The following is a 14,277-nucleotide window of genomic DNA, read 5'->3' as shown; positions in this document are numbered from 1 at the left end:
TATGAAGCTAGTTTTAGCATAGTTTAGTCATTTTTAGAGGCTTGGCTTAATTTCCTGTTAAGCATATTAATGGAAGCATGCTTCAATTTGAATTGACAGCAGGACAGGACAAGACGCCGCCCAACTAGCTTCTTTTATTATTTCAAGCAAATTTCAAAAGATGGAATTGGAAATTGATTAAAAAAAAAAGAGCGGCATTTTGATCCAAAATAATATAAGGAGAATTGATCTTTCATGCAAGCTGCTTTTCATCTCAACTGATAGAAGGTTGCACAAGCAAAAGCAAGCATGCATTTAGTTTAAAAAGGAACAAACTACAAACCCACACAATTTTTCATGTTCCTGAATCAAACACCCTCCTCTCACCAAAAAGGGAAAAAAATGATACTACACAACATGAAAATACAATCAATCAAACACAATTTAAATTCTCACAAGGCAAAAATTGAGTACAGAACAGCATAATCAATCATCATCGATGTTTAGAAAAAGAATCTGTAATAGCTTGTCTAATAAAATTAAGGAAAAAATACAAAGTCAACACCTAGACTAATACATAGGACCTATTGAATATTTGAATGGGGCTCTCTCACAATCAATTAGCCCCGTGTGCGGCACGTACACTAAAATTAATGCCTCCAAAATCTGTTTCTCTTGCATGCTTACAAGAGTTGATGATTGCGGACAATATGCATACAACTGCCGTCCAAAATGCAAGCCAAACAATCATACATTTAAACAGTGATAGAACTGCTGTCCAATCAGTATGGTTATTTCACTTAGTCATCTTTTGAGGTGCTTGAGTATTCAGTCCCATTTTCTGTGTTAGTTACCCCAGATGAAGCAGTTGACATCTCACTGCTGGTGCCATTTCCATTTCGAAAAGTCTTTGCTGCTACTGCTGGGTTTCTCTGAGGATCATTAGAAGCAGGCATCTGCCCCTCCTCAGCTAGTCTTTTGATAAGGTTCATAACGGTAGGAAGGAACTTCGTAGACAAAGAAATAAGCCCAGGAAGCTGTAAAGATAAATAAATAAATAAATCAGGCTTGCAGAGATTAACTAACTAATTTTAGTGCACCAAATTCGTAAGTAATTTTGAGAAAGTAAACGCCAGAGAAAATGACTATGTGGTCTACTAGTTTCAAAACCAACAAATTCTCCAGTATAAAGAAGACTCACAGCTCCATTGCGGAATTCACCCGAAACGTCCAGTTGCACCCACAAGGCTTTCATCAGTAAAAAAGCTACAAAGATGAAACCCACATACAAGGGATTTCTGCCATATATATATATATATATATATATATATATTATATATATATATATAAGAGGTTAGCGCACTAGGGATCTCATCTTTCACCAACAAAATTAATTTCACAACTATATCATAAAGATTTACCTCAGAAGTGTCATAAATTCATTAAATCCCAAAACAATCAGCGCAACAATTGCCCATGGGGGTGGTAACCAGTTGTTGTTACGTTTGTTGGCTTCCTGAAATTGAAACAGAAAGCAAATTAATGAATTATATATACAAAGAAAGAAAAATGATGAAGATATTGATTTTCAAGTCCTGTTATTTGCAGCAATATAACAACTATAGCACATAAAACACTTTTTTCAGTATCATGATAAGAAAATTATGAACCATAAGTGGAATACTTTACTCTCAATTATCCAAAGACAAGAATGAATTCTGCCAGATTTTATGCACAGCAAATTCCACATGCTACATCACACTGCCACCTTACATCACCTTTAACAATTTATGACTAATATCTTATCATCATTCAATATCCAACTTCAACAGTTTATGTTTATTCAATATTCCTTGACCAAACACAGAGACCAGAAAATCCATCCTTTATTCTTTAGTAGGGCATGTCCCAGCCAGAGCCAGTAAACATCAAGAACTTCTGTATAAAAAGTAGCGTCTATAGTATCAACCTATTCCATTATAACTGTCCAACTTCAAAGAGAAACAAGGGAGAAAAATATGTAAAATAATTTATAGGTGAGAGAAATCATGCCTGAGCAGAAATGGCTTGAGTGACACTGTACTCTGTCTCTGTCTTGAATTGCCTCCACAAAGATTTGCACTGGACAGGTGTGATCAATGTCCTTGATGATGGAATCTGTAGTAGAAGAAAGTTACAAATGTTGATTAGTGACCCAAGGCAAAGCAAAAGGCACTCAGAAAGTAGTGCACTCAAGAGAGACGAGGAGAAATATTAAACAATCATGAAGGCCTTTATGCCAGTATGTAGCCCAAAATATCCATCAAGCAATGCCTACATTAATTTATCTAAGTGAATTGCACTGAAACTTGTCAAATAAATCTGGACATCTGACATAAAGTAACAACCAGCATGGACACATTGACATGATATGCATGTTTGGAGCCGTAGACCCATTCTTTGTATCATTAAAAGTATTCATTTTAACAAGCTACACACCATAATCAAGGAGTACATACTACATAGGTAAATAAATTTGGCAATCAAAGTAGAAAAGTAGAATGGAGAAAAATACAAGACCCAACACCCTTATATTGGAAAAGCCAGACTTAGTGGTCTTTAGTTGTCCTGGTTAATCTAATTCATTAAAATATGACCAGAAAAATTAGCAGTTAACAGCATTCAAATGATATACTAGAAAAAAAAATCTAAAATCTTTGCAACACAAGATGTTTTGTCATCTTGAAAGTCTTTTTTTCCAGTCAATTTTATATGCTTTTTATTACAGAAACACTTAAAACATACTACTGTAGCCTGTTAAGGATAAGAAAAAGTAAACCTCATCCCAAGTGCTTGAAGCCAGTGGGTCATATGTTGTGATGCTTCTCTCAGTAATAGCAGCATTACACTTTGTATCCATCAAAGCAGATGATAGGGTACTTTCAATTTTATCAACTTCATCATCCAAACGTATTGCTACCATTACACATAACAACTTCAAGGACTGAAAAAAGGTTATCAATCAAATTAAACAAGGCACAAATGCAATAAAAAGTATTTTAAAATTTTAAATTCATTCAATATTGATAAAACTCAAATTGCATCATACCGCAGAGCGAGCAGTTTTTGTGATTGCTCGAATATCTTCATTTCCAGTCCAAACTCGCGGCATTGAATCAGAATCATGGCTAAACAACATAGAAAACCTGTTTGCAAATTTCAGTCAATCCCCAAAGATGCACTCTAAATCAAATCAAATAACATAAACAAACACGTTACAAGGAGTTGCCACCTACTTGTCTTTCATACGGATCAGGACTCGTCCAGCTTCTTCCTTTGCTTTTGCTTCAACTACACCTCTTGCATAATTTTCCAAGCTTGTAAGCATTTTATCCTTAGTTTGTTCATCCATGTCAAAGCCAGTAAGTGCACTAGAGAGGCCAGCAACAGCTGATTCTGTTTCACACCGCAGAAGTTTCCTTATTGCCGACCAGGTCTCACTATTAGCTCCATCTAAAAGAGCTTCCACAGGTCCTGCTAATGCCTCATTCAGTTTTGCCTGTAAATAGTCCCAGTGAAATTTTCATGTAAAACATCTAGGTTTTGTAAAACAGGGAAAGTTTCACAAAATTGTATGTAACAATCCCTAAACATAAGAATGCTATGATGTCACCAGGCATGCCTAACAAGCTTTTACAACATATGAAATACACATTTATGACATTCTTTTGCAAAAGTTAAATAATTTTTTGCAACAATGAAATGAAGAAAATGAAATATTGATCACAAAAATGCGCCATGTATATATTTTCTCCACCAGCCTTCACTTTTCAGATCAACCCAATTGAACTCCTTTAACAATTTCCCATCCCATCATACAAAAGATTCACCTAAGTTCCAATACGTTCACAGATATCCAAATTACTTTCCATTTTACCTAATGCCAACACTATATAACTCATCTTGTATTGAGGACAATCACTGAAGATAGTGAAAACTTTAAAGAGGCAAAAACCTGTAGATAATCATACCTCAAACGATGATGTGAGTTCAGACAGTTTAGCAGCACGGACGGAGGCAACATGTGCATCTATATCACGTTGCAGCTTATCCCTGACTTTAGATGAATCCCAGTTTGCTTGTTCAATGACAGCATCTGTAATTATCATGTAACAATGTCAGAACATATTTTGGTTACCCTACTCAGTAAAGCCAACATTTCTAATTCTAGTTACTTTTACAATACCGGATGAAGCAAAAGACCATCCATATTTAATGATACAATAACTCACCAATCACTATTTATATTTTCACCTAAATATTGATGATTTAGTTACCCGTTTGTTTTAAAGGTTTTTGCATTGTGGTTTTTGTTTCCTCAGACTTTCATTTACATCATTCAAGCAAATGACTGAAATGAGCGAAACAATGACACTTAACAATACCTGCACATCCTTCATCAAATAGAGCCATGCAAGACTGAGTGCAAGTACAAGAAGCTAAAGAAAACCCTTCCCCTGCATTCAAAGCCTTATCCAATGCTTCCTTGAATTTGTCAAGAGTTCCTGACCTTATATGTCCCAACATGGATTGATATGCTGGTTGGACAAGCTGCCAAATTAGAAGAAAACATGCAGTGAGAAATTAAAAGAAAAAAGAATGCACATATATTGAAGTTGACTATTGACATTAATTAGATATCATTTAAAATATAAATTTATAAATTTAAAAGGAAAAAAATTGTAAATTCCTGCATAAACTTTTGGGGTGAGGAATCCCACATCCATAGGTATGAATGAGCAGGTGTGGCTTTAATGTGATGCTTAAGACTCTACACCTATCAGGTTAAGCTTTAGTGCAAGACACCACAAACAAGGGAACAGTGACACAGAAGGAGCTGCTTGCACAACACTATCTAGCAGCATGCATACAAATTCAAAGTTTTCCCATTCATTTCTTCTAATTTTCATATACAGCTCAATCCAGACAAGTAAAAATTGATTCCAAACTAGTATGGATTCTATTTAAAATACAAATTTTTTTTGTTATTTGTAATTGTCCCCTAGGGTGTGTGATGTGCTGTGCTTGCCAAACTGCCCAGCATCAAATTGAGAGGTCTATCGCACCTTGGGCCACACAACAGAAGGTAGCCTCCACCACACCACCACAAGAAACCCCCTCCCAAGAAATTATTATTGGTGACAAATTCATGAACAGTACCAGATTCATGATACCAATATTATAGCTTTTCAATCAGAAGAATCAATACCAAATATTCCCACACTTTTAATTGAGCATGGACAGACAAACATACAGGCTATAATTCATATTTAACATTTTCAGTTTCATTGAAATGCTGCAGTCTGCTCTATAGATCAAATAACTTAAAACAACCACAAATGAGCCATAGACTACTAGGGAGACGGATTACTTGTAGCAATTTTTCTTCAAGCTGCTTTCGCTTTGCAGATCTTACTCCTTCGTCAAAATAAATAGCTTCATCATCATACCTAGAATTGAAAGAAAATAAAAACTTAATAATGCTAACAAATGCACTGGCATAGATTTTTAGAGGAGAGTCCTAAACCACGAAACAAGTACTCCAAAAAGGAAGATCAGATGATACATCCCAAGTAGAAAACCACAAGAAAATTGCATCGAAAGCTAATGAAGAGATGCTTAGAGAATAAGCTGCTTATCTGGTCATAGAAGACAGCTACTGGATCAAAGTGACATATATATCTAAAGGTTGGGATAAGAGAAAATGATCAATGAAAACAATGAACACTTTAACATATGAAAGCTCAAACATTACCACAGAGAAGTCGACTAGATCAGTATCCAACCTATAAACCACCGGATATTTTATAACCCAGCATGCTAAGAGTATTCCATCCCAGTAGTTATTTTTGTTACCACTTTTGAGTTTTTATGAAAAGAAATTCCATCTACTTTCCTAATATTACCACATTGGAAGAAACAAGTAGAAAAGAACACAAATCCATCAATTTATAAACACCGTGAAGAAATAGAGATACCAAATCTGCCACAGCTTAACGCAGCACCATAAAGCTGTCTATCCCAGATTGAATTACTTTAGTAGCACAGCCACTGTTGAAGTATAAATTGGATTGAAAGAAAACACTTACTCTGACAGACAAGCATTTAGGGTTGAACTAAGCTTCTTTCCAAATCCAGAGACAGGGCTAGATTGTACAGACTCTTCTATTTGAAGCCACTCCTGAGGATGATTATAAACAAATTTGGTTAGTGAACTTTAATATATTTTTGACACTTCAACTTTTAGAATGTTAGCAAGATTTAAGTTATTACATAGATAAGGCAAAAATACTGAAAAAGAAAGAGCATATGAAAATAATATACCTCATTTGCACTGAAATTAGCACACTTTTCATTCGCAATTTCTTCACAGCGCACAGTAGCAACCATGACCTGCAAATGGATGGATCATAGATGACATAAAAAAAAAAATGTTTACGCATTAAGCAAACATTCAAAAATCTACCTTGTGGGCGGGAAGATCAAGGTCCTTGTTCTCCTTGATGACTTTCCAAATTTGTTGAGCACTGAAAGAAAATCCGGAAGCAGGTACTACACCCTGTCGATCTCCAGCAAGCCCACCAGGTGCAATGGAATGGAAGAATCTTTGCCTCAATTTAGCCACCTTTATTAATAGAAAGTAGTCAAACACAAAGCAAAATGAATGTCAACTAACCAAGAGATTTAGCTCTGTGTTACACAGTACAAACTAGTTCCGGCAAAAGATGAAATGGCTTGCAGTGATATAACAATTTAGTTTCATTGTACATTTAACTTGAATGCTTATTTATTCTTGAACAATTAGAAAAGACACCAACAATCTCATTATTCAGGGTTAAAGTTTCACTAACCGTCCCTCAATTATGGTCCTTGTAACAGGACTATCCATGAACTTCAATATGTAACACAAAAATCAATGAACATTAATTTAGTGAACAATAAAGTCTTGGTTACCTGATTTCATAGGTTTGCGAATTAACCTACTGAAGTGGCCTCTTCATGCTGGCATCAAAGAAAGAAAATGGCCTACATAGTACATACCCTCACTTGAAATTACCTGTTTTTCACCCCTCAGAGTCTCCACCTCTCTCTCTCGCTCTCGATCTTTCCTCCTCCCATTCCTTCAACTCATTCCTTAAGCACGATGATAAATCTCCATATGTGCATGTCTCAAAATCATGTTAAGCATGTCTTCTTTGTCATCGCTGTCTAGGCCTCAAAATTGTTGTGGGATTCATCTCCCGCTTTGCTTCATGAAGGCTCCCGGCTGGATTTCCCAGGCAAATTTCTTGACTCTAAAATCTGCTTTCATAGGCAAACCCATGATTGACTTGTTGATTGGTGGCTCAAGATATGTCCTTGATTTCTTGTGCATGTTGCAATTGATTTTGAATTCAACTATGTAGTGTTTTTTCTCTAAAATGTTTGTCAATCAGGATTTTGATGGTATATTAGAGAAGTCCACGTTCGGATTGGTTACAATGGTAGATTGGAGAAATCGGAGATCTAAAATTCTGAAGAGAGCCTTAGGTGAGTTCATCATGAAGCAAGAGCAGGAGGCTACTTCAAAACAGCATCATTTAAATTTGCCCAAATTTTGAGCTTCCGTGCATCTCGAAACCCTTTCAAAGGGCTTGGTAATCTGGTCACTGCCCGAGATGGTAAGGAGGATGGTGGCAGCAGCACCATTCCTTTCTTTAGTTTTACTGCTCAATGAAATTCCCGCTCTTTTCCTCGATCTCTCTCCCTTCACCAAGGTCAAGCCCTTTTTATTTTTTATTCTGACCCAAAATCTTGTTATGATCTTGAAACGTTGGGTTAACAACTTAACATTGTTATTGCTTTGAGGTGGTGCTGTAGAGGGGAGCTCCCAGAAAATTTTGTACTATTATGGTTTGTGTAGATATGCAACAAATAGACAATAATCTTTGGTTGCTGCTGTAGTTTCAATATTAAAATTTCCTTCTCTTTTTTAGTTGTCTCTCAATGTTTGGAGAAGTAATTTTGATTTTTGTTGAACATTGTTTGGAAAAATAATTTTAAGGTGATAAACCATGGGAAGAGAGGTAGACACATAGAAAGAGAGGGGGCGAGAAAGATAAGAGAGCATAGAGGGGAAGAGGCAGAGAGAGTGAAGAGGGAGGTGAGAGTAAAGGGGTTGAAGCAAAGAGAGGGAGGAGAGAGTATCTTTTTCATATGTCATTTTTTTTCTCTTACGTATATCATGTTAGCCTTGTAAGCTGTAAACCGGTAAAATCAAGTTACAAAGACTTTATTGTTCATTAAATTAAAATTTACGAATTTTTGTGTTACAAATTAAATTTCATGGGCAGTCCAGTTATAAGCACTAAAGTTAGGGATGCAAGAAATTTATCCTCAGAATTCAGTAATCAAATTTCCAATGTTCACATGTCCCTTAAGAATCTAAGCTAATTAGATAAGCATTTGGCTTACTTGTTCTTTGAATTGCTCTTCTTTTTCTTCAAAACTAGAAAGGGCAACAACTTCCACCTGTCCATACATTTCAAGTAACAGAAGATCAGCATAAATGCTTCCACTCTAGAGGAGAACATTGATAAGCTCATCTCAGAGAAAAGCATGATATCTCACGTTAAAAAATGCACTTAATGGAGTTTCCTTATGTGCTTCTGGCTTGGGAACAGTATCCCATATCTGTAGTAAGAAAAACAAAAAGGAAAAAAAAAAAAAGAAGAGAGAGAGAGAGTAAGGAAAAAGCGTTGTTTCAATATATGAGAAGGGAAGCACCACATCCTTTACCTTCTGAATATCTTCTCTTAGAACAGGTTCTAAATTCGCCAGTGGTGTCTGTAAACAATAAAAGATCAAAATACAAAAAAAAAAATATTTGGCCAATGTCACTTTACACCAGAAAGCAAGGATGTACTCTAAACTTAAAAACAAATGGAATAAGAAAGAGTGGATGTCTCTGAAGTCACAACATTAAACTAAACATAAGAGAGGAACACACCCTTGTTTTATCACGAATGACAAACAACAAAGTTGTCTTGCGTGGACTAAATAATCGCATCATGACCTTGCAAAAGAAAAACCAAAAACCACAAGTTAGAACCATAGGAGATTGTGAAATCCGGATTCTTCCTATGAACAACAACTTTACAGAGAGTAGAGTACCTGGAATACAGTCTTCAAAAGAGGCTTATTAGCAGCTTGCTCACGGCCAATATCATGACACCACCTAAGAAACATTTCTCAGCAACAGAATGCATACACGTTATGGGAGACCATTCCATGAAACACTAATAAATTTGAATAATTCAAGTACATCTTAAACAAATATCTTACATGTTAATCAATACTATATCTGAAACAGCAAGGGCAAACAGCGCACTCTGCTTCTCAAATGCTGTATCATCCTAAAATATGAGGGGGAGAACAGATAAGTGAGACCAAATATCAAGAGAGTGGAGATTCTCATGCTGAAAATGCACATCAAATTCTAATTCTGTAAAATTTCAACCAGTCAGTAGTGAATATTGCATCTGAATCCAGTTGGTCTATTCACATCCTAACCACAACTAATGGAAGCATACCATTTTTGCTATATGCCTAAGTTTTAGAGACCTTCAAATCATTATTTACACCATTCAATCTTCAAAAATGAAGAAGACAATTACAAAAAAATTATCAAGTAAAAGGCCATAGCAACCAAAGAAGGATTTGTTTAAGGATTTACTTAAGATACAACCATAAGCAACACCATTTACCTTGCAGATAGTAAAATGCCAAAGGTTTTACACAAAGAGAGCAAAGGAACAAAAGGTTTAGAAACTAAGAAGGCAGTCTTACATTCCTATTTGGAATATATATATATATATATATATATATATAGGAAGGGTGTAAAAAAGGAAAAATGCTGGAGAAAAGAATAAAGCTATTCAGAAAAAGGAAAAGAAAAATTAAAAAAAAAGGTGCACCTCTCCTCGTTCTCTTCCATCAGTACCCTCTAAGTCCATTACAAGAGTACAAGGTTCAATGCCAGCACATCTAGCTACCCAGATACCCTTAGTGGTTTGACACCTGAAAATTATATGCAATGTGTTAAGCTTCCACAGTTCCCAATAGTTTTTATTTAAAAAAAAAAGAAAAAAAAAAGAATAACATCTAACATGAAAGCAATACAAGAATATACCTTCCTTTAAAAGCATCCATCTCTCTAAAGTTGGTACCAAACAAATGATTTAATAGAGTGCTTTTCCCTGCTCAATCCAGAGAACAATATCAAACTCGTTAGACAATGTAAATTTGTCAACAAAGAGTTAGAAGGGCAAAATGTGCTAGCTGAACTCAACTAAAAAAAGAAACAACTTAGTAAATCAAAAAGAAAAAGAAATGCATTCAACTCAACTCAACTAAACTAAGCCTTTATCCCAAAAATTTGGGGTCGGCTATATGGATTCGATTTCTCCACTCTAAACGATTTTAGGTTAAATCCTCAAAAATGTGTAATGCTTCTAAATCATGTTGTACTACTCTCCTCCAAGTCAATTTAGGTCTACCCCTTTTTTTCTTTCTATCATCTAACCTAATGTGCGCTACTTGTCTAACTGGAGCCTCCATATGTCTACGCTTCGTATGACCAAGCCACCTCAATTTCCCTTCTCTCAACTTATCCTCAATTGGCACCACTCTCACCTTTTCTCTAATACTCTCATTACGGACTTTATCTAATCTAGTATGACAACTCATCCACCTTAACATTCTCATCCCTGCAACTCTTATCTTAGATGCATACGACTCCTTCTGTGCCCAACACTCACTACCATATAACATAGCCAGTCGTTTGGCTATACAGTAAAATTTTCCGTTCAACTTATTGGAAATCTTGTGATCACCTAAAACTCCCATGGCACGTCTCCACTTCAACCATCCGGCTTTAATCCTATGACTAACATCCTCCTCACATCCCCCATCAACTTGAAGGGCTGAGCCGAGATATTTAAAGTGATTACTTTGGGACAGTACCACTCCATCCAAACTAACTCCTTCCCTATTACCAGTTTGGCCTTCACTGAACTTGCAATGCATGCATTCTGTCTTCGTTCTACTTAACTTAAAGCCCTTTGACTTTAGAGTACTTCTCCAAAGCTCCAGCTTTCTATTGACTCCTTCTTGCGTCTCATCTATCAGAATAATATCATCCGCAAACATCATGCACCGAGGAATGCTCTCTTGTATATGTTTCGTCAATTCATCTAAAACCAATATAAAAAGGTAAAGGCTTATAGCTGATCCTTGGTATAATACAATTAAGATCGGAAAATCTCTTGTATCCCCTCTCACTATGCGCACAATAATACTTGCTCCTTCATACATATCTTTCAACACTTTTATGTACTTAATAGATACCCTCTTTTGTTCTAATACACTCCATAAGACATCTCTTAGAACACTATCATAAGCCTTCTCCAAATCAATAAAAACCATGTGTAGATCTTTCTTCACGTCTCTATGTTTCTCCATCAAACTTCTAATGAGCAAGATCACTTCCATAGTTAAACGACTGGGCATGAAGCCAAATTGATTGAGAGAAATAGAAGTATCATGACGTAGTCGATGCTCCACAACTCTCTCCCACAACTTCATAGTATGGCTCATAAGTTTAATTCCCCTATAGTTTGTTCATATTAAATACATCAGCAATGTCTTTTGCCATTAACAAGAATCAACATTCAGATGAACAAGTTTCAAATCAAAACTTTTTGTTTGTTTACTCGCTGATTTATCACATTCCATCTTATAGCATAAAATGATGATGTAAATTACAAATCACAGTATGAAAGCTCACCGCTGCAGACACATGAAACTAGAGATTAACAAATTAATGGAGAAAAAGGATAGAATATATACCACTACTTTGTGGGCCCATGATGGAGACTACAGCATATGATAGTCCACATTCCGCCAATCTCACATCTTTGATAAAGTGTTCCATTCCAGTAGCATTAAATGCACCATCTCCATCAATCAGCTGAGTAGAACAACATTCCTCATCTTTTGCTGTAAACCAGAAATGTTTCATATTGATTAGGAAACAACATTAGAGCTTCCAAAGTTTCATATTGTTTATGTTAAACGACATTTTTGCTACAAAACTTTCAAAACAAGACTCTAATTCACTGACATCCCCCTAAAAAATCAAATAACTAAAAAATTTTAAAAATAAATAAATAAATAAATAAATCTAGGCACGCATAGATGAGAGTGATGTTTCATCAACACTCACAAAACAAACTAATTAGCTCATGGGGTTCATTACCATTACTTAGCGCTAGCAGCAACCATCAACCTCAGCTTGGTTGCTTAGAAAAATAAAAGCAATAGCATAATCCTGAGTCAGTGGCATTTTCTGATTTCATTTGAGAATAATCTAATTCCTACACGCTGTTAAACTAAGTCCTCTAAGTGTTCACCAATAAAGTAGGAAAAATCTTTGTACGAGTCCACAAATCCCAATAAGAAGATTCTCCAAATCCCAAACTCTTTTCCCTTTCCTCCCATTTTCCTAGCTGCCAAATACGATTAAGAATTTCATCATGATCCAAATTCCAAGACCTAACAACAAATCTGCAATTTATAAACAGCTTCTGAAAACCTAAATAACATATCAAATTGGGTCAAATCTATCTTTGAGAAAAATTAATACACATTGTTATTACGTCTATATGTTTCAAGTTGCATGAATTATTTAACAGACCCAGTAATTTTCAGCAATTTAACGACAAAACAGAAACCGCAAACGCATTTATACAAAATTAATCCAAAACGCATAACAATAACTACATAAATTAACGGCAATCAAAAATATAATTATGTTTAAAACAGCTTCAATTGAAAATACAACAGTTGAGAGAAATATATACACAGAATGGATCCGATTAGAGATTTGAGAGATTACCCATTTGTATTGGATCCGAACTGGAGAGGATTGAGAGCTCAATTCCACCTAAGGAATGTTCGGTAGCGAAGATCGGTTGAAAAAGAAAGCAGATAGAAACGGAGACGGACAGAGATCTCAAAAGAATAATTTTTAAACATTTTTGCGTGTGTTTTTGTGTGCTTGACTGTCCTATAATTGGATTAAAAAAATCCAATTCTATACATTTTTTTTTTTCATATTTAATAAATTTGAGGCATCTTTCTTGTAATTATTATATTATTTACTATAATTAAGTACTGTCTTGTCATATAAAAAAATTATTAAATTATTAAGTTTCAAAAAAATATTTTTTAATTTTTAGAATACTTAAATTATTTATAAAAAATATTTTGTTTCAAAAATAAAATATTTTATATCTCTTAAATTTTAATAATTTTATTAATATATAAAAATATTTATATATACATATTATAAATATATATTATTAATTAATATTATAATTAAATAATAAAAATATATTCATTATAATTTAGATAAGGATTTAAATTATATGATTTATTTTATGAGTATTGGATAAAAATACCAAATTAATTGATAAAAAAAAGAGAGAGAGTTAAGGTTAGCTCTATTGTCATTGTTAAATAATCAAAATTTCCAGCTGAGTAATACAAGTATCAGGTGCCCATGTGCCCATTTTAAGTAGGGTAAAATTATTATTGAAAAAAAAAATGTTAATTAGAGAATATTAAAAAATAATTAAAAATTAAATTTAATAAATTTTAATTATAAAATATTAAAATAATAAAATTATTTTTAAAATTATTTTTTAATAATATTTAAAATAATAATTTTATTTAAAAATATAATTTTAACCTTTAAAATTTAATGCTAAATTCAGACAGTGGTCACTTATCAAAGTTTTTGGATGCGCGTCATATGTGATTTGACCAATGTGGACCGTGCGACCACATGAACCTTCGCAGCGCGTGTTAGCACAACCCAATCAACTGCTGTGAGCACAGCTACAATTTTTTTTTTTTTTTTTTGGTCATTAAGAAATTTCAATTATTTGAAGTTTTATTAATATCAATTTTTTCAAAAATTAATTTTTTATTTAATAATTTTTCAAATCTTAACCACTAAAATTTTATCTCATGTATGAATAATTATTTAAAATTTTTTACTATGTCTTTTAATAAATTTAAAATTATTAAATTTTTAATTTCAGATATTATAAAATTTTACTCAACACATTATATTTTTAAAATTAAATTTTTTAATTAAATTTTTAATCATATCAGAAAAGAGTGGATTTTTAAAAAAATTATATTAATGTATAT

The 14,277-nt window shown here is 34.0% G+C and overlaps 1 protein-coding gene across 1 annotated transcript; it reads right to left on the bottom strand.

Annotated features, from left to right (window-relative positions):
* Window positions 1-403: 403 nt before the first annotated feature.
* LOC110661914 (protein ROOT HAIR DEFECTIVE 3 homolog 1) lies at window positions 404-13,139 on the bottom strand. Its single transcript, XM_021820741.2, has 23 exons — window positions 12,956-13,139; window positions 11,908-12,057; window positions 10,190-10,256; window positions 9,975-10,077; window positions 9,343-9,413; window positions 9,172-9,235; window positions 9,008-9,073; window positions 8,797-8,844; window positions 8,629-8,691; window positions 8,473-8,529; window positions 6,485-6,643; window positions 6,343-6,411; window positions 6,108-6,199; window positions 5,390-5,468; window positions 4,404-4,569; window positions 3,990-4,114; window positions 3,255-3,517; window positions 3,068-3,164; window positions 2,798-2,962; window positions 2,032-2,136; window positions 1,401-1,495; window positions 1,181-1,277; window positions 404-1,016 (listed from the first exon to the last, which is right to left on the bottom strand). The coding sequence occupies exons 1-23, from the start codon at window positions 12,957-12,959 to the stop codon at window positions 780-782; spliced, it is 2,442 nt and encodes an 813-aa protein (XP_021676433.1). The 5' UTR covers window positions 12,960-13,139; the 3' UTR covers window positions 404-779.
* Between the last annotated feature and the right edge of the window lie 1,138 nt (window positions 13,140-14,277).

The sequence above is a fragment of the Hevea brasiliensis genome, unplaced genomic scaffold (assembly GCF_030052815.1).
Source record: "Hevea brasiliensis isolate MT/VB/25A 57/8 unplaced genomic scaffold, ASM3005281v1 Scaf119, whole genome shotgun sequence".
Lineage (NCBI taxonomy): Eukaryota > Viridiplantae > Streptophyta > Magnoliopsida > Malpighiales > Euphorbiaceae > Hevea > Hevea brasiliensis.
This window is presented reverse-complemented; position numbering and strand designations above follow the sequence as displayed.

Coding starts and splice junctions, on each gene's coding strand:
- LOC110661914 (XM_021820741.2), bottom strand. Junction 3,518..3,989: donor AACTCACATCATCGTTTGAG/GTATGATTATCT, acceptor GACTATTTACAG/GCAAAACTGAATGAGGCATT. Junction 1,496..2,031: donor CTCAAGCCATTTCTGCTCAG/GCATGATTTCTC, acceptor TTTCAATTTCAG/GAAGCCAACAAACGTAACAA.